Source organism: Columba livia, chromosome 5 (genome assembly GCF_036013475.1).
Source record: "Columba livia isolate bColLiv1 breed racing homer chromosome 5, bColLiv1.pat.W.v2, whole genome shotgun sequence".
NCBI lineage: Eukaryota > Metazoa > Chordata > Aves > Columbiformes > Columbidae > Columba > Columba livia.
Genome location: NC_088606.1, coordinates 19434045 through 19454185, shown reverse-complemented (window position 1 = coordinate 19454185; position 20141 = coordinate 19434045). Strand labels below are relative to the sequence as shown.

General features: G+C 35.2%; 1 protein-coding gene across 8 annotated transcripts in view; it reads right to left on the bottom strand.

Annotated features, from left to right (window-relative positions):
* The window catches only part of EML5 (EMAP like 5), a 115965-nt gene that overhangs the window by 17183 nt on the left and 78641 nt on the right, over positions 1-20141 (bottom strand). For 3 of the 8 annotated variants that reach the window (XM_065063716.1, XM_065063718.1, XM_065063715.1), the window contains exons 28-31: positions 5793-5871; positions 4603-4732; positions 3822-3920; positions 1726-1746 (exon numbers count right to left, since the gene is read on the bottom strand). In XM_065063716.1, coding sequence (XP_064919788.1) covers positions 1726-1746; positions 3822-3920; positions 4603-4732; positions 5793-5871 — 329 coding nt within the window. Of the gene's footprint in view, positions 1-1725; positions 1747-3821; positions 3921-4602; positions 4733-5792; positions 5885-5915; positions 19840-20141 lie in introns of those variants that run through there. The other 5 variants (XR_010472827.1, XR_010472828.1, XM_065063717.1 and 2 more) reach the window with 5 other exon arrangements.

The window sequence follows — 20141 nt, the reverse complement described above, 5'->3', positions numbered from 1 at the left end:
TCATGGCACCATTAGACCTGCCATTAAAATGAGGAGAGGGGAGAGGGGAGAGGTTGGCAACAACTGGCATGTCTCAAGATTCTAAGTAAACACCTTGCTGTCCTTATGGAAAGTTGAGGAAAGAGAAAGCTTTATTATGGCTCTGAACAGGTTTTTCCTGTGCACCTCCTCTATAACCTGGGCCAAAATTTTTATTTTGGATGGCAAACAGAAACTGTCATCTAGATTCCATGAATAAGAACTGACAAAATCTTTCAGATTTGCAGGATGGAGAATGTGGACTCTCGAGTCCTCCTACTTGATGGTTTCCCTCTAAAAGTCTTCCTGTGAAGTATTCCAGCTGCTCAACATCCACTCTCACATGAGGGATTTTTTAAGATGTCATCTCCTTCTGGGAGAAGTTAGATAAAGCTAACATAGGCTAGCCAGACAAAAAATAGCTTCAGTAATGTGAAGAAAGTCTAAACCAAGTCATTATCAAACTTAATTTGCCCTTCCAGCCTGTTACAAACATTACTGTTTCAAGAACCCCCTACATCACTGTAGGCAACAGAAAACTGAAACTAGAAAAGCAAAAGTTGTCAGTAAGAAAGGTGCCAAATAGCCACAGATAAATTTTAACTGAAACTACGCAACTTTCTAATGAAGGCAGGCAGCAGCTTGGATTCCAGACTCTTGGTTCCATAAAGAAGAAGAAAAAACTAAAGTGCTGGTTTCAGGCAGTGGCAACAGAATTTAGTAATATACACAAGCTCAAACTGAAGTTGCAGTAGGAAGAAGGCAAGTGAGAGAGGGAAAGTCTCCAGGCATTATATGCAGGACTAGAGATCTTCTTTGATATAAACAACCATATCATCATTCCTTCTTTCATACGGTTTAAAATTGTGGGAAAATGTACCTATATTCTTCCTCCCATCCTTAGAGCAAGCACAATTTGGCAAATTTAAAAGAAGTCGACACACATTAAAAATGCCATAGTACATTTGTTCTTCACAGAACAAGCTTTAGATCCTCATGAAGATTATTATACTTTCTAGGTACAAATGAACACACATTTATGCATCTCTGAAGATGTGTCACAGGACAATTATGACTACTCAACAATGAACTCACTCATACATGATGGTGATGAATTTTTAAGACTACAGTTGAAAAAACAACATATTAATAAGAAATAGTTCAGTCAAGACTGTCAAACTGTCAAAGACCCAGAATGATGCAGAAAAAATTAAATTGATGTCATACCAAGCATTTTGAATCAGTGGTAATAACTGCATGACAATCATACATAAACGTGAAAGGTGATTGTTTTTTTCACTCAGTCACCTAGGCCTCCTCAATGAAATTTACTTTAGAAATGCATATTAAAAATTATATTCAATTGAGTGTCTAAAAGAAATGTTAATTGTCAGCCCCAACATGTCTATAAAACCTGCAAGAGCACATAGGAATCTACAGTAGCAGTATGGATTAGAACTCACTAATCACTGGGCAACAAGAAGGGAATATGTTACAATGAAAGTAGTTTTTAAGTGTGTTCTAACATTTTAATTGTTTCTATATTTACAATTTGCTGAGCTGCTGTGGTTTATATTCAGTGCTGACGGTAATATCACTGATACAGGGTTTTAATAAACTAAAAATGAATTTACGTCCTATAAAGCTGTAGACAGCTACTAGATAAGCTAACTACACCTGAAGATGTTAAAATTTTATTTCCCTTACCTGACATATCTGCTGAGTCTCCTGTAATGGAAAAGCAGCAGAAAAATAATTAGACCAGAAGTAAGATAAGTGCTAAAGAAAATATACGGCACATTTAGTGTAATTCCTTAACATACACCTTGATGTCATCTCTCTGCATTGCAGCACCACCAATACTGCTTTTAGTGTTAAAGATGAACAATTACTGATAAAAGGTGGTCACACCAGAAATAAAAATTCACAGAATGAATTTATTTTGATTTCCATTTTGAGTTACAACACAAAAGTCTAGTTTTGGTGTATGTTAGGTCTCTCTCTGCCAAACTAAATAAAACCCACATTTTACCTGCTACTGATATTTTAACAAACGAACTGAAAAAAAAAAATGCTCATTGTTGTTCTCCTAAGAAGGAGAATGCTTGGGTCTGATCTTGACAAATGGCAAATAAAACCAATGTTCTTCTATAGGAGCATTGAGAAACCAGGATTATAAAGTTTCAGGTACCGGGACTCTGCACAACAGCATTACAGTTTAAAAATACTTGAAATAACGTTTCTGTAAATCTCTTGAAGATTTAAATCACAATGGTGAAGCCATGTTTGTGCCAGTCATATCAGTAGGAAAAGTAGCAGCAGTTAAGTATGTTCTTTATGGAGAATGTACTCCTTAACATCTGTTCAGAATCTAAAAATAAGTGTAGTTTGAAGATACTTTGTTTACGGCTCATTTTTCAGATTTAATTCTCTCCTTAAAACTATGTTTTGCAGTTTAAGTGTCATCTGCTCCTGATTTGTATGCCTTAATACGTGTTACAAAACACTTACAATTGTTCTACTGCTAGTTGATGTAGAAATGACTATAAAATTAAAAAGCATTAAGGGTCGTGTATTTCTTCTCAGGTAAGATGAACACTGAAGAAAATCCACGCAAAGAACAATTTTTCACATTATGCCTACATTCCTCCTATATATTCTATCATATGGAAAGGCAAACAGGCTTAACAGCGTATTAAGAAATACACTGAAAAAGCAATTTCCTAAAGACAATGAAAGGTCTGTAATTCCTGCAAATGTTCTTTTCAATCACACTATAGGCAAAAATCTGCTGATAATTTTTTCAATTTAAATAATTTCCATCAATGATTTCTTTAAATTGTTGTGAGACAAGAAATTCACCAAGAAATAATGCTATTTTAGCTAAACGGTTACTACTATCAATGAGTCAATGTTTATAAGACATGTATCTAAATATCCAAAAGACACAGGGGAGCAGATAATAAACTCTGAAAAACTGACCGTATTTAAATGAAACATCCAAACCAAACCTACAGTGGGGAAAAAAAACAGTCTATTCTGGCTAAAGTATACAAAGTTTTTTGGTATTCTATACTTTAAGGAAAAAATGGGGATTTGAACCTGCTGAAGGTATGAAAAGTGCAATTGGGTTATAGGAGTACGAAAATTACACTGTTCTGCAAAATTTAGGAACAGCAGTATTAGTTCAGCTATGCAGATGTACAGTGGATCTTTTAAATTTTATTGTCTTTTTTTTAAAACCTCATTAATTCATAGATCAATTTTAATATTACTATGAAACCTATATATTTCCCCCCTAAATCTAAATTTATCTGTAGGAAAACACAATTAGAGTTTTAGTTCTGCCTAGAATATTATGACTATTTATTATCAAAGCACCAAGCAGATACTACGCATCTGTCTAATGATAAAACCTACATAAATTGACATCTATTTTAAGAATTCTGAGGTCAGTCCATATAGAAGCGAAGAACAGCTCAATTAAGCTTCTTTGGAAGGCCTAACACAAGCTAATAGTTAAATAAAACCAGACTAATTTCATGGGGCTTAAGATTTCTACAAAAATACTTTTGATAACACTCCAAACAAAAGATAAGCTTAAACATCTTTCATGCCTTAATGGTTTTTTTTCAACTTTATTAAATTACACTCAAAGAAACAAATAAAGAGGACAGGTAACTGAGTAACACTCATACAAACGGAGATAGCATAATCAAATATTTTTGTGATTTATCGTGAACTCACAAGGCCCTAATTGCATGCTCTTATGTTAATTTCTTTTTACAAAAATACAAACATACCTACTTGGCCAGTTGCCACTATGTTGGTAAACTTGGGGTGCTGATTTACAGTGAGGCACAAAATATCATCATTGTGTTCCTGGTAAAAAGACTGAGAGCCTAAAAAAACCAAAAGTCCAACTTCAATTAAAACATTTATACAGATACAGACATGGTTAATGTTTGAAAATTTTATAATATTTGTTAGAAAACAGTGTTATGATGATGTTGCAGTTTGGAGCTCAAAACCAGAAAACAGAAAGTCCTAATTTTTTACCTTGATTTTAACACAGAGCACTGAATAACTCCAAACTACTCTGTCAAGTTTTCTATGTCAAGTTCCGTAAACATCATAGAAACAAATGGCATTGTGTAGCTCCTTAAAAGGTCTAAGTAATCTAAACTAAATTGGTTGTTGGGAATGAATGTATGTGATATGGTGGACTGAAAAGAAAACCAAATAAAAAAAACCCCAAAACTTAGTCTTAGAAAAAACATTAAAGAACTATAATGACCCCACTGTTCAGATGTTTTAACAGTTTCTGATCATTTTAACAAGCAAATTTCAGAAAGCTAATAGAAAAGCAATCAAATTTTTACTTCCTTCAAAATTCAATGACCAGAAACATTTCGATATATTTAGTTTGCTTATGCAGCTATTACAAATCACCTCTACAGACTGAATTTTCAGCTAATAATTTTCCCACATACTTTTGTAAGATTTAAATCATACCAGGTACTTCATAAAGTGTAACTCCATGTGTGTAAAGAAACATTTCTCCTCAAGTGGGTTTTCTCCTACCTGTTGCCACATTATACAAGATCCCAATAGACGCAGTATGATATATTACATCAGCACCGTCATTCAAATAGTGCACATTGTTTCTGCAGTCCTTGCCTCGGTATCCAAATACCAGCTCCAAAATTAAGTCCTAAAAAAGACATTTACACCTATTAGATACTCAAAGCCTTAAAGCAATTATGAACTTCACAGTCTTTTCCAGGATTTTTTTTTTCAAATATCTCCTTATGCAGTAAAGGAAAAGAGTTTAATGATGTCCCAAAGCAACAGAAGCTGAGATCCTGCCTTCCCTGCCAGCTGCCATTGCTGCTCAGTCTTGCCATACACAGTCATGTCACCCTTCACCTCTGTTTGGTGGATGCTGGAGAATATTTACACACATGTATCTATACATGGAAAACAATAGACACATGCATCTAAACAAATATATCACAGTGAGCCAAGAAGAACACAGCTCTTTCTTGATGAAGAAGATACTAAAAAGCAAAGGATGACAACCATTGATTCATAATTTTATTTCAGCTGGCAATTAAGAAAGCTGAATTGCAACCTAAAACTTCTAGAACACTGATGACAAAGGGCTGTTTATTATGCTACACCAAACACTTTGTTTCATATCATAGAAGATACTTCAGCTGATATGAAGTATATGCATTTTTCGAGGTTAGATGAAATTTCCACTTTGGATTAGGCAAAAGTGAGTATATTTATTTGCTTTGGCCAGCAAAAACAAAAACAAAACAGGTGGCCACTAAACATATCATTAATAAATTCTACAAAAATATTTTTTAAAACTGTTCACAATAATGAATTTTAAACAAAGTCTTAAAATTTATTTTTTTAAATTTGCAGTAAAAGATGCTTAGTTATATAGTGATAATACACGTGTTAACAATCCAGTTATCTAAAAGGGACATATTGCTTTCTAAACACCACATTTAAAAGGTTTCATTGTTACTAAGAACAAAGTTGTGCTCCATTTCCTCTGCAGGAAAAAGTAATATCAGGCTTTTTTGGATTTACAAAAAAAAAAAAAACAACGCTCACTTTTTTGCTATTTAGTCACTATTCAATATTCCCATCTTTGATACATTTATGTTTAGTATGTCCGCAAATGTGTCAATTTACGGCAAAACAAAACCAAACCCATCCTAAAAGGAAAGGAAGAGATGATCAGGTTTTTTTCTTACCTCTATAGGTCTCTTTTTTTTCCCAACGTTATTCGTCTGAAGTTTCTCAGGCTGTGGCAATGCCCTACTAACTGATGGTCTGAAATAAAGAACTGTGAATAAGAGAAGGCTGTCCGTCACCCATTCCATACTAACACAGTACCTTCCAACCTGCTACTGCATATGGAAAACTTATAGCCCCATCCTGTTTAACTGATATTTGTTTTCATCTTTAAAAGAAATACCTCTGTCAAAGGAAGAAAAAAAAAAAAACCCAACACACCTTTGTTTAGCATGCTAGGTTTTCTGACAATTCTTCAACAATCCATGAGGTTCATGCAAAAGCTTGTTCTAAAATGAATGACCACTAACAGAATATTCTTAGCTCTTTCATGCTTTATTGTTAAGGTAACTCCACCTTCCTTGCAGCAATTTTTATTGGATAAACTTTAAAGGCTTACCTGATTAATCTAAACACTTGAGATAATAATTCCTGTTCCCACATGCCTTCAGGAGGCCCTAACTTTTCTTACTTTTGTAATGGTTTGTAAGGAACTCCAGGTACACCCACACATTCACATCAACAGAAGCACGTTATCGATCAACACCTTGTTGGAAGTAAACCCATCACCATGCAAATGCATGAAAATCAGCCATAAGTTATGTTCCACTGATCTGAATAGTCCAGATTTAATTAAGAAATCTCAACTAGATAAGTTTGATAAATATCTGTAACATATCTTCCAGATGATGTTCAACTGTTCATATACAAAGAAGCATACAAACAAATACATATTATTTATCAAAACTGTGCAATTATTTCTAGTAACCTTCAGGAGCATTAGTTATTGATTCTATATATACAGCATATGTGGCCACGAAAAGAAACCCTTAAGTTTGACCCTCAAGAGGAACACTTAATTTAAAAATAAATTCCATGTGTAGATTCAATAAAGCCTACCTGATTTTATGCAGCAGGCAGTGTAACAAACTAATATGACACATAGAGCAACAGGTCAGTTCTCTTTCATGTTCCCTTTCTAGTACAAAGTACTTTAATTCCATATCTTGAATAATGACTTTGATGGAAAATAATCACTGTCTCTTTTCTAAGAACAATAGACTATGATTTGTCTGCACAGTGTATATTTTGAACTACATTTGAAAAGGTTTTTTTCAGTTATTCTAATAAAATACCTTTCTGAGCTTTATTCGTCTGTTTTCCCTGCCTGTTTTTAGTACAATTTATAGGTTCATGTCATATCTCCAGTCAAAAGATTTGTATGTATTATTATGCAAACTCTGAACTGTGTTCTGAGATACCCCTGTTGCCTTCCCTATGCTTAGAAGCCTCTAAAGTACCTACAGAAAAAAAATACAAAAGAAAAACAGATGATGAAAAATTTCTACCTGGTAAAGAAGCCTGTCGAATGCCTGGATCACCCAAACACGATCACGTTTATTAAAGCTGACTACTGTGTTAGACAGGGCCAGAGGAAGGTACTTGAAATATTTAATTCAGCATCAGAAATCTAGATTTTATGAAATGTAAAATCTTTACACTAGAAAATCCAAATCCAGATCTAAGAAGAAATATTGCTACTTTACATCAGGTAACACAATTAGTCTTTTCACAGGGAGGCAATATGAGCTGTATTAAACAAATTCTTACCAGATCAAAGTATGAAATAATAATTTAAAGTTCAAAAGAAAATTCAAGGCACGAAGGAAAATAACTAAGGCTCATATTTAATAATAATTCATAAATAACTGCAAATTAAAACAGAGAACACTAACTGAAGTATGGAGAAAGATGTTTACATTTCACAAAGAACTGTAGTCTAACACTTTTTTTGCTACTACAAAATTCTTGCTATTGGAAAACAGACTTCTAATAGACTGGAAGTACAAGAAAAATCTGGGGACACCTATCGTACATAGCAATCCAGGTCAGAAAAGGAGTCCAGTGTAGGCATGCACTAAAAGTCTCCTTGCTTAGAAACAAATATTGAAAGATCGCAACATTTAAATACACTCTTTCAGTCCTGCTTGAAATTGGTCTGGTGGGAATGTATCCCCAGACTTAATTCTCAAAGGTCCTCAGTTACAGGTCTCTTTTTTCTCTCTGAGGTCTCTGCTTAGAAGGAATTCACATACACCTCAAGACAGAAAAGCAAGGCATTTTAACATTTTGGGGTGTTTTTTCAGTTACAGCTTGGACCGAGCTCACAGCCACAGCATCCTCTCCCTTAGTCTGTGAGCATGAAACAGTGTTCTCCTGACTTTTGGAAAAAAGAGAAGGAAAAACAAACCGAGCATGGTCTGGGCTGCCCGCATCGCCTATGGAAGCATGTTGACCAGCATAGGAAGCAAGGAATATATCTGATTTCCATCAGCAATCCCAGCATCCCATTTCATGACCATTCTTGAACCACTAATGTCTCTCAACCAACCTTCCAGGTCTCCTACTTGCTGCAAAATTCCTAGCCTGCCCAGCTATTTTCCAGGTCTTCTCTTCTGTCCTGCCACCACTGACTCCTAGCATCTCCTCATCTACCCCATCATATTACAATGGTATTGCCAAGTATGATTAAAATGCTCGGGTTTTAATTTTAAGAAATAAAGAAACTACACTCTTATTTAGAAGTTTCTGAATTCTCAACACAAAACACTCCCAATAGGTCACAATGTTTATCATATTAAGTATATATGGAGAGAGGCCATCTAAAGTTTTGCAGAGGAAGAAAGTCTTTCACCATATCTTCCCCCACCTTCACAGCAGATGAACAATTTCAGTTACAAATTCACTGTTCAAGAGGTAACAGATTTCTCTCAGTGCTATAGAATCCTTTCTACCACTGTGTGCTACTCAAATTGATTAAATCCAATCAAGTAAAACTACAGAAATGCACGAACAAAAATTGAAAGGCACAGATTTGGTATCAGGAATTTGCTTTCTAAAAGTACTTCAAGTGACACAGAGAATAAAAAGCCTCCTTTACTCATTCAAGTAAATGAAGAGACAGAGAAAGAGAGAAACGAACACAGCCCAGGTTCAATTAAAATTTGCTGGGGAGGCAAGCATGGAATCAGCTTCAACAAGCATCTGTGGTAAATTAACATTGAGATTCCCTCTTCTCTGGTAAAAACAACTTTTTTTTCCAATATAATTTTTGGAATGGTCACACTGACCTTTCAAAACATTAGCAAACAAAGTTTTGTTTGGGTTTTGAAGCAGTGTTTGTTTTTTCTGCATATAAGTAGTGTTTAAAACTGAACAAATCCTAGTGCTTCCAATCTCTGGAGTTAAATGGAAAAATAATAACCACTTATCTGCCTGTGCAATCAAGTCTTTGAAGAATGAACAGGGTTAACAAGTTAAATGAATTGAACATATCCGTGATAATACATACCCTATCATTTTATGGCAAAGAATTACAGTTATTGAAATATATCTAACACCTGATTTGTGTAACATGTTAATGATATTAAGAGTTGCTAACCAATTTTTTTTCCTACCTACAGCTTATTACTCTGAATTATAATTGTAGTTCCTTAATTACTTTGACACCTCCATAATTACTGCTCATCTATAAGGTAATTAGAAGCACACTTACGAACGCAAGAAGGTCCTTAAAAAACACTTAGACAAAAGCGGTTCCCTGAAAACCACTTACAAAATGTTGACTTTAAATCCTTTTTTAAATTAAGCAAACACAACATGTACCTTTCTCTTTTTAAAAATGGAAATCAGGAATAATGCTGAAATCCTGAAAATTACAAGAGTGTATAACTGCTGGTTCTGTTTGTCCCAACCATTAATCTCCCCAAAAATCAGAAAGTGGGGAAAAAAATGAAGAACCTAGAAAAAATAGTATCAACATTCACTAGTTTTCCACTGTTGTGTTACCTCTTCTCTCATCCCATGCAGCAGCTGTAAAATCAAACAGCAAGGGAGTATTGCAGAAATGTGAGACTGGCATGCTGGTTGTTTCACATGCTGCTTCTACTGGCATGTTGTAGAACTCAAAAAGGCTTCTGGAGAAAAAGAAATCCAGCTGTCAATGACATCTTGACAGCTACAAAGAAAAATCACAATGCCACCTTACTCAATTGTGAAGCATCAACACCCAAGATATGATTGCCAGCCTTCACACACACCAGCAGAGAAAAATCCAAACCTCCTTGAAAAAAGGAGAGTAGAAAAAGATACACAGTTCCAGAGAGACTTCCTAGCTGAGAGGCGTAATTTCTGATGCTTTACAGACAGCAAGAAATCTTTAAATGTTGCTTCCTTTAGATTACATTGCAGCGAGCACAAGGAACAAGAACGTCAGGTTCCAGATCTAGTAAGCTGGCATAAATTTCTGTTACTCTGAACAGCAGACTAACAAGCATATGAGTAACTAAGGCTACTCTTAAAAAAAAAAAAAAAGCTTATGAAAAGTAGCACGAGAGCAAATGAAAATTTTGGATCAAAGACAGAAGACTACTATTGATTACCATCAAAAACACCCCATGAAGCATGAAGCATAAAGTCCAAACTGTAGGGAACCAAGTCCAATTCTAAAGACAATTCCTAACAATCTATCCATAAAAATATTTTCATGCTTCTCAGAAGAAAAAAGGCATTCTCAGAAGCGTTATTTTGTATGTTTATCAGTTGTCAGAGAGTAGTGCTGTTTGACTGCTGTTGCAAAAGATTTATTAAAAACAGAGACAGAGGAAGGACTGCGTAGGTCAAGGCAGATTCAAGGAAATAAAAAGGATACATCTAAAACAGAAGAGGAAATCCCCGTAATTACTTGTTACCAGATATGTTATATTTTTAATTCCTCAATTGTCATGGACAATCTAGCAACAGGCTCATTATTGTTGCTCTAGAAATGGAAAGAACACAGCATAAGGAGCCCTTCTTCCACTTGTCACCGTCACATGTGACACAGAGCACTCAAGCTTGTTTCTCTCCCTTTCCCCTCCACCTCTTATTTCATTTATGTACAGGAATGAGAGAGGAAAAAGTGAGTTAAAAAAAAAAAAAAAAAGCACAAAAATTAAATAGAAAAGCCTATCAAAAGTTGAACAAAAGCAGTAAAAACTGAAAGGACATGGTTCTGGCACAGGTTTATGTTCCTGGAGCTGAACTGACTGGAAGTGAAGATTCCTCTGCTGCTTGGACCTAGAATGTGGCATTTTTATAATATTTGCTGCCTGCTGATCCCTTGTGATAGAATGGGAGAAGAGGTAAAACAATCTCATATTACACAACCACTTGAAAAGACCATTATACCTAATGGTTGCACAGATAAACAAACACAAATACAGGTTCATATTCATCCTTAGCCAATCATCACAGTACATTTACATTTGTACATTGCCATGAGAAAGAACAAAGTGAATGTACATTGGTCAATAAAACCTGACTTGACAATTTATACTCAGCTGTTATTATCTCACAGGTCACCTAAATAATTTATACAAGTACCCACCTATGAAAGACTAACTCTATATTGATTCAGAGCAGTGGAACTGAAATACAAATTACAAGCATGTATGTATTTTTCCTTAAGTAAGTTTCAAATGACAACTTGTGCATTTAAAAGCAGGAATGTTGATGTACATCAGAATACATTTTCCAAGTGGTTTTTTTTAAAGCTGAATATATTTTCCATTTGCTATTTAAAGTGCAGAAAAGTGACTAATGGCATATACAACACCCAGTGGTCATATACCTGCATGCATAAAAACCACTGTGTGAAAAAGATGGGAAAAAGAGTATGAATAACATTTTGGGATGAATACACAAATGGATGGGGTCAGTTTGAACATGTGGAAGGAGAGTTCCAGCCATCTATCATAGGGGAAATAAATACCTTACTATTGGCACTTTATTTTCAACATGCAAATAGAATTCGAACATTTTGAAGCAGTTTGTGTTTATGCTTTTAGACATAGTTTCAATATTATTGATACTGTTACCCACGTTGTCTTGTATGATGCTGTTGTATTTAACTCTCTATTTTTATTATTGATCAATTCTTTTAGTTCCATGGTAACTCATAACAATGTAAATGACAATATTTATTCTGTTTTAAAAACCCAAGTGTTATTTCGGGCATGATTTCACAAAGCAAATTATAGCTGTTGGTACAAAAGTCCCTTCCTGTGAGGGTCCCTACAGCTGCAACCCAAACTTTGGGTGGCTTACAGAGAACGCAGCAGATGATTTTGTACCAGCTTTCAGCATGAAGTGACTTTCAATGCCCTCCCCATAAGGCGCTGTCAAGCATGAAGTAGAGAATTCAATAAAAAAGTAAGCAGGAGTTCTCTCCATTCACTCTTTGTAAGATTTTCAAAGTCACTTGTGAAACTGTAGAGGTCTGATTTCCATTAGAAGATAATGAAACCTGGCAGTTTTTAAATACTGCTTCTTGAGAATGATTAGTCATAATTATTTTCATATGTCCTATGAGCAGTAAGTGCCATTTTGTACACACCAATGTGTGTAATCTAGGTCATAGGTAATCTAATACTTAAATAATTTAGTAACATGTACACCTTGACATCTCAGGCAAGACTGTCCCATCAAATGTTAAACAATACACCTTTGAGGTGGATAGCTGTCCAGTAGGGACTGAAGAGAACGCTCATCTCTATACTTTAATACATATTATTGAAAAATATTATTTGTAAAACATAGGGAAGTTTAATGGTCCATGTAGCTAACTTTCTATTGGTAGGTAAATAAATATCTAGCTTATTGTATAGAATGGAACTACAATGAATACATATAAATTTAAAATTTGTAATACAGCAATAGTCTGAAGAGTAATAGGTGCACGGTATAGCACCCAACATGACAGATGGCTTCTTAAGAAAAATGGGAGATGACAGTAAAACATGGACTAGATAGCAAAAAAAAAGCATTACCTGGAACCTCTTTTCAGCAGCAGGTGGGAAAGAGAAAAGGATTACTTATACAAGTTTTGCTGAAAGCTAGGTGTCAGTAAATTTTTAATAGATAGAATTATTATTGACTTTTTGATTGGCTTACTTCTTTTTACAACAAAGGGATTACTCACAACTTCACATATTATGTAAATCTATTGTCTATGTACAGAAAACTCCTATTCATTTAACAGGAACAATGAACCTGCATTGGCATGAGAATCTAATTCTTAGGAACGACTCCTACTGTAAAGAGAGAAAGAAAGCGGAATCAGACCAAAAACCTCTGAAGTATGTAAAATGTTTAAAGAGTTGGCAAACACAACACCTGAACTACTCAAAGAAATGTTGTGCAGGTTTAAGTGCCTGAAATGAGCTGATGAGTATAACAGTCAACTCACTATTAAAGACAGATGTTGACTCATAACTACATTCAGTTATACTAAAATAAATTATCTTGGCCAGTCAAAATGTGCAGGGTACTGAGCACTGCTGATATATACTGGTTTTTCATTATTATTTAATTCAATTTATGTTGACTGATGATATTTGGGCATCTGTTTCACAAATGTGTTGCACTGGATGGGTTTTCTCAGTCAGATGTGATGCATACTCCTATACTTTGACTAGCAAAAAATCATTATTATCCATTGGAAAACATGGGCACTTGCATTATTTCCTAATACTTGTACTATGCATGGGCACTTAAGCTAATTAGCAGGTACACTGTCTTTTTTTAAAATTTGCTTTTCTTTTAAGAACTAGCAAGCAATTCCACTGCAGCATAGACACCAGTTATCAGTCTTATAGGTGAAGCAAAAATAATTTTTCTCTCATCTGTTAGGGAAAACTTTCCAAAAAATTAAGAAAATAGTGTTGCTAACTTAAAAATGGATTTTTTTTCCTCTATTGAAAAGAATCTGTTTTACGGAACCTCTTCTAATTAGTTCCAACTTTATTCTGCAATGCATGACTGATGCACTGTTTCTTCATACAGGAAACAACTATGCCTTTTCTTCCAATAAAATTCAAATGCATCTTGAAAAGGTTTACAGTCAATAACATGCAATTCTTCAAGTACCACAGAATTCAAATATCTTCAGATACTTTTCAGAATAGGCACTATGCAGGAAAGACAAGAGTTTCTCCAGGAATGGAGCACAGATTTCCCTTATAATTTTCCGGAGTACACTGAACCAAATGTTCATATAGTCAGAGGAAAGTTTTTAGCTTTTATTCGGCAGTTTCAATTCTTTAATCTCCAAGTCTACTTTTCAATCTCATGACTTTAGTATGGAACAAGATTTTCCACATGGGTGACATGTGACATAGCTAATTTTTAGCCAGTAAATATTTACAGATATGGAGATATGATAGGACGCACAATTTGTACAAGGCAGACTGCATTAAAGGCTTTTGTGTCAACTTCATCACTGAGGTATACAAGACTTATTTGGAACTGGGGTTGTTTAGCCTGGAGAACAGGAGGCTGAGGGAAGACCTTATCACTGCCTACAACTACCTGAAAGGAGGTTGTAGCATGGAGGGTGTTGGTCTCTTCTCCCAAGTCACAAGCAAAGGGACAAGAGGAAACGGCCTCGAGTTGCACCAGGGGAGGTTTAGATTGGATATTAGGGAAAATTTCTGCATGGAACGGTTTGTCAAGCATTGGAACAGGCTGCCCAGGGAAGTGGTGGAGTCACCACCCCTGGAGGTGTCTACAAGATGTGTAGATGAGGTTCTTAGGGACATGGTTTAGAGGTGAACTTGGTAGTGTTAGGTTAATGCTTGGACTCAATGACCTTAGAAGTCTTTTCCAACCTAAATGATTCTATGATTCTATATTCAACCTATCTCGCAATATGCCTGTGTTTCAGTTATCCTTTTCTTGGGGGCCTTTGATAAATGCATACGGTTCATATAACTTCTTACCTTCCGTTGATGAAGTCATTCTACACAGATCATAACCCAAATACAAATCTTCCAACCTGCATCCCTGGGCCATGCAATTGCTCCTCTAGATATTTGTTTCCTGACCACATCTGATTATTTTAGTTGCAAAATGAACAGGTTTTTTCCTTGCATTCAAAACTAGAGATTATTTGGTAAACCTTGATAGTTCGGTAACTGGCTTTTTGATTTCCTCAAAGACATGAGTCAGGTCAGCTATGGGAGGAAAAAATAATTACCTTAAACTGGTAAAGGGAGACCATTCCTTTCCATAATGTTGTTCTAGTCAATCACTGGGGCTCAGAGACAGTAATACACGTAAATGACGATAACTAAATTCTTGCTTGTGAAGAATGAAATCTCCAGAACTTTTGGGGGATTTCAATCTCAAGGTTAATATCCTGCACTGATGTACATTCCCATGTGCAGAAACTGATTCACAGAAAGGTTAACTTCAAAAAGCCCTGCTTTCTTTCTAAAACTGTTTAAAAAATAGTTAACTTAAAATTTAAACTTTCCTGTAACCTGATTTATTCTGCAAACAGCATGAACAGAGAGAAGGAGCTGCTAACAGAAACTCTCTTGCTGTAATTTTTCAGTTTGATTCCTGGCTTCTCCCCTCTCCCAAATCACACAAGTTGACAGAGTGAAAGGAGAAGATAAAGCTGATCTTCTACTAAAACAACTTTGGAATTTCTGCTATTTACACGTTCACATCACAAGTCATGACACTGGCAAGGAGAAAAATCTAATTGCATTCCATCCATTTATGCAAAACATATGTAGGATATTTGTATAAAATCTCTACATTTCAGTGCCAATGACAAGGTGATTAGTGCGAGGTTCAGAAAAAGGAAAGCTCATTCCAGCAGCTTCCTGCCTCCCTGACCCCCCTGGAAGTACAATTTACATTTATTTACTGTCTGTATCAAGTAGAAAAAATTCTTCACTTCTGGATCAGTAAAGCACTAGTTTGTAAATAGTCTGTTAGTTCCCTTCCCATTATGAATACACAAGAATCTAAAGCAGGTTATGCACTTTTGCGTATGTCCTTACACACACACAAAGAAATCCTCAAGACAAAATACATATATACATATACACACACACACACATATATATATATATTTGAAGTAATTTTTCCATGATGCCTGGTTTTGAATTGCATCTGGGAGTGCATGCTGAGCATCTAAAGAATTTTCAAAAGATATACAACACTGGGAAGTCATACAAGAGATCTCAGCATGTAGACTGAGTAATGGTATATATAAAGAGGATAGTGATGAGTCCGAGACAGACTCTTTCAGAGTTCTTAGTTGCTTGCAAATCTTTAGTATGGCAAATTTATGGTGAAAAATTAAACCAGAATTCCTAGCTGTTTAGTTATGAGATCTCTTGGTACAGTTGTTCTTATCTAAAGTACGTTAATCACAGCATCCTCCCTTTGACAGTGACAAACAGTGAGCTCTTCAGGGAGTGTAAGAACAGAATAAGAATGGAGTGATATTCTCCAGATTCTTCTCCCAACCTCTAGTGATTTGCAGTTCAGAGAGTAGCTGAGCCAGAACTGTTTTCAAAATCCATGATGGATTTTTCTTCCGAGCAATTTACCTAGCACAAAAACATACTAGGAAAGAACTTTCAGTAAAGGATAAAACAGTTTTCCAATTTATCATTTGCTGCTGAATATCCATAAAGCTATTACGCACTCACATCAGACACAGAGTAGACATTTTTTCACATAAAAATATTGTCTTTTAATATCACTATTCAGAAATTATAAATACTTCAAATTATAGACTAAGTGCTGCCTCAGACAATGTCATTTTGTGTTTTCAATACAAATGGAAGTAAGTATTCCAATAACAAAGATATGTTATGGTAATTTTACTACTAGAGAATGGTGTATCATTAGTAGAGGTGGCCTTAAACTACACTGCAAGGACACCTTAAAACAACTGAATCTGAACAAAATCTTGAGTTCTAGTATCCATAAGTTTTTCAAAAAATCATGCCTGAAATTTAAGGCTTCAACATATTTTTGTTCAGCATATCGACTTTTACAGCACTAGTATGTCTTATTTTCAAAAAATTCCCATCTCACTAACTTCTAAAAGAAAGCTAGAAGTAACATTCAGACTTATTAACTCTAATCAACTGCCTGCTGATTCTTTCATTACATGATATAATAAGTTGAAGTAATGCTGATTTAAGACTTAAAAATAAAGTCTCTAAAGCCATCTCTCTTAATTTTAAAACTTCTAATAAAGCAAAAATTCTTGTACAGGAACCTACAAGAGCAAATAAAAATAATTGTTTTCAATATACAATCAAAAGCAAGCTGAAACAGCTTTGAAGCTAATGCAGTCTTGTAGGTCTTCCATCTCCATTTTTCCTTTCTGCCCTAAAACAAAGACTGAACAACTACCACTGCAATGCTAACATTTTTCTTCATTTGCAGCATCAATGGGCCATATTAGAATGAGCTTACTGCCAGCTGTATCCTTTTATAGCTTGCATCATCTGGTCAGGTATGCTCTCTAGTACTAGAGCACACTAATCCAGTTGCTTTTTCATTATAGGAACCATGCAATAAAACTGCAAATGGTTATGCCTGGAAGTTGGGGTTTGGTGTGCAGCAAACTATTTCTTCCATCCATTTCTAAATCCTTGTTTTACAACATGTATTGTTCTCTTCTTCAACTGACTCAAGCAGTAGATAAAACAGACCTAAATATTTCAGGTTTAAAAAATGTTTACCGTATTATTTTCTTTTGAATACTGAATTACTGAGATTGTTACAGAAATAATAATTTTTTAAAAAGGTCATAGAAAAAGTAGGGAAAATGATGTTTATCCTGAAGGAAAAAAATAAAGGCAGTGCTGCCTACAAATATGAATTGATGCAACTCACATCTCAAGTTAATGTGTTAGACATGAAAATTATTAAGGCACAGAAATGTCCACTGCTCCTAGTAAAACTGTGCTATTGTGAAGGGGAGAACCTTTTTTTTCTTTAAGTTCTGCTGTTGCAAGGAAAAAAAGTAATTTATGAGCAAAACCAGAAAACTGAGAGGAGGACACTACCTCTGTCAGAGAGCAATAATAGTCCTTTGTTCAGATTCTTGTTCTGGGAATTGCATTTACATTCTGAATTAAGGGTCACTGGAAGGAAATTATTATGCTACACCAAAAGCAGAATTTCATGTTCCATACTTCACAAAGAAGCCACCAGATTGCAGTGTTTTGCACCTTCTTTTGTTTATTCTCCCTTTCTGACGCTATGGATCCTTTCATTCCTTTCTGCTTTAGTAGAAAAGAGTGGTGCTTGTTTTGACCCACCCGTGTATTTGATGTGTATTTGAATTTTTGATATATTAAGTGGCTAAAAACTATTATTTCCTACAACATCTTAATATTTAAAACATAAAAGGTGAGATCAACTTAACCTTTCTGATAATATTAGAATCAAAATAATTCTAGTGAATCAATTTCTGGTATGTAGTTGAGTAATTTCTGACTTTATATCCAGGCCACAGTCTCAGAATACAACTCCTGGCCTCATAGAGGAGCTTCTGTGAGACAGAAGTACAAAACAGATGAGATTTCAGATATGCTTCTTCCTTTAGTGTTCTATTGCTTATCCTATGTAATACTCTGGATACCAAAAAATCATATTCCTTCTATATAGAGGGAACCTCACTAGTCAGCTAGGGTTTATGAATTCCACTTCAACTGCCAGGTACAACAATCCTTAGTAACAACTATGTTTTAGATGTGGTCTTTAAGGCCTTTATACATAGCCTTAGAGTTCAGTTATGTGGTAGCTTTTATTAATATCTCCATCTTCTCCCACAGAGAATTAAACTTCCTACGTTCAACAGTAAAAGATGTTCAGATACTTTCTGGTAAGGAATATCCTTGATAAACAAAGTCAAAATTGAAAGACATTCTCAGAACCACATTCTACCCTGGTGTGTACCCGTGATCCTGAGAATACACGAACTCCAATAAAGTTCCTATTAATACAAGAAATGTATCTCTTCTAATGTTTGTCAGTCACTATAACAAGCCTATGCATAACACAGAATGACACAGATGTACTACCCACACTTTGAGCAGTACAACCAAACACCTGTAAATGAACAAACACAGAAGAAAAGTCTGTATAAGTTATACATGCTCTATATAACTTATACACAAACACTGACTTTACAGATACACATTTTTTTAAAAGCCCAGAACCAGAATTAATTTTATAAAGGTTGCTAGTGGTATGACCTAAAAGTTAGATGAAGATGTGGCTTTCTTGATTACGTCAAGTTGTCTGCATGAGGATACAAGGAGATAACACAATTCTACCACCTGCCATCACAACGGAAACAGGGTCCAGGTAGGTGGAAGAGAAGTTCTCTTTCTTAACCAGTGTAGGTCCAAGTGACCTGGTAGCTCAGTCTACAAGTCTAAAGGGTGGCCTGCAGCCTGAGGATGTGCTGTGCCACAAACGTAAGAGCATGGTGTTGAGTATGGCATATATTCTAAATAGAGTATGTGCAAAATCTAATGCAGGCACCTGAGCTAGCTACTCTGCATGTCATATCAATGCTCTGCGGACCTCGCAGCTCAGCTCCTTAAGTAGTACAGGTGTGTTGGTAAAATGCTGCTGTCAAGTCGATTACGGTCCTCTTGTTCCTGAAACTTCATTAGCTCAAGCACAGTGGCACAGACGTGGTGGTACTGCTCGTATAGCCACTTCAGGCATCTCTGCAATGGCCCCTCTGCACTTTTCATTCCATGTTGAACCTCTATGCCAACACTCAGATATAGTCTTAAAGAAGTTCACAAGAAGTTAGGCAAGCTCTATGACTATAGCTACTTAAGTCAAGCTGTTCCTTAGCCATTTCAAATTATTGAGGAAAAGAGGATGAGATTTTATCACCTCCTCCCAAATACTCTATTTAGGACTCACTCATGTCTACTGAGACTGAGAACAGGGCTTACTCTTTGTCGTTTATCCCTTTTGTACCCATTAACAAACTACTATTTAATAGAAAAGACTTAAAGATTTCACTCCTATTTCAAAATACAACTACCTTCCCAAGCAGCTTAAGTTATTAAAATGTGTTTGATCTGGATGTGGTGTAAATGAACTTACCTCACTACCCCCTGCCTTCATATGAAGCAAAAGGGAAATAAAATTAAAATAAAAATTAGTATCTATTAAAGTAGAACTACTAAAACATTTACCAAACTTATACAATATTAACTTGGGCAGAACAGAAGCTAAAATGCATACCATTTTCTGTTCTCATTCTTCATAAAAGGTTTTCTTGAAAGTTTTAAGGCCCCAAACCTCTAAACAATGCAGGCAATGAAATATTTTCCTGAATTTTATGTATTTTGAATCAGAATCTAGTTACCTTACTTGAATATTTTATTTGAAATTGAAAAACAAATCACTCTGATTCAGAA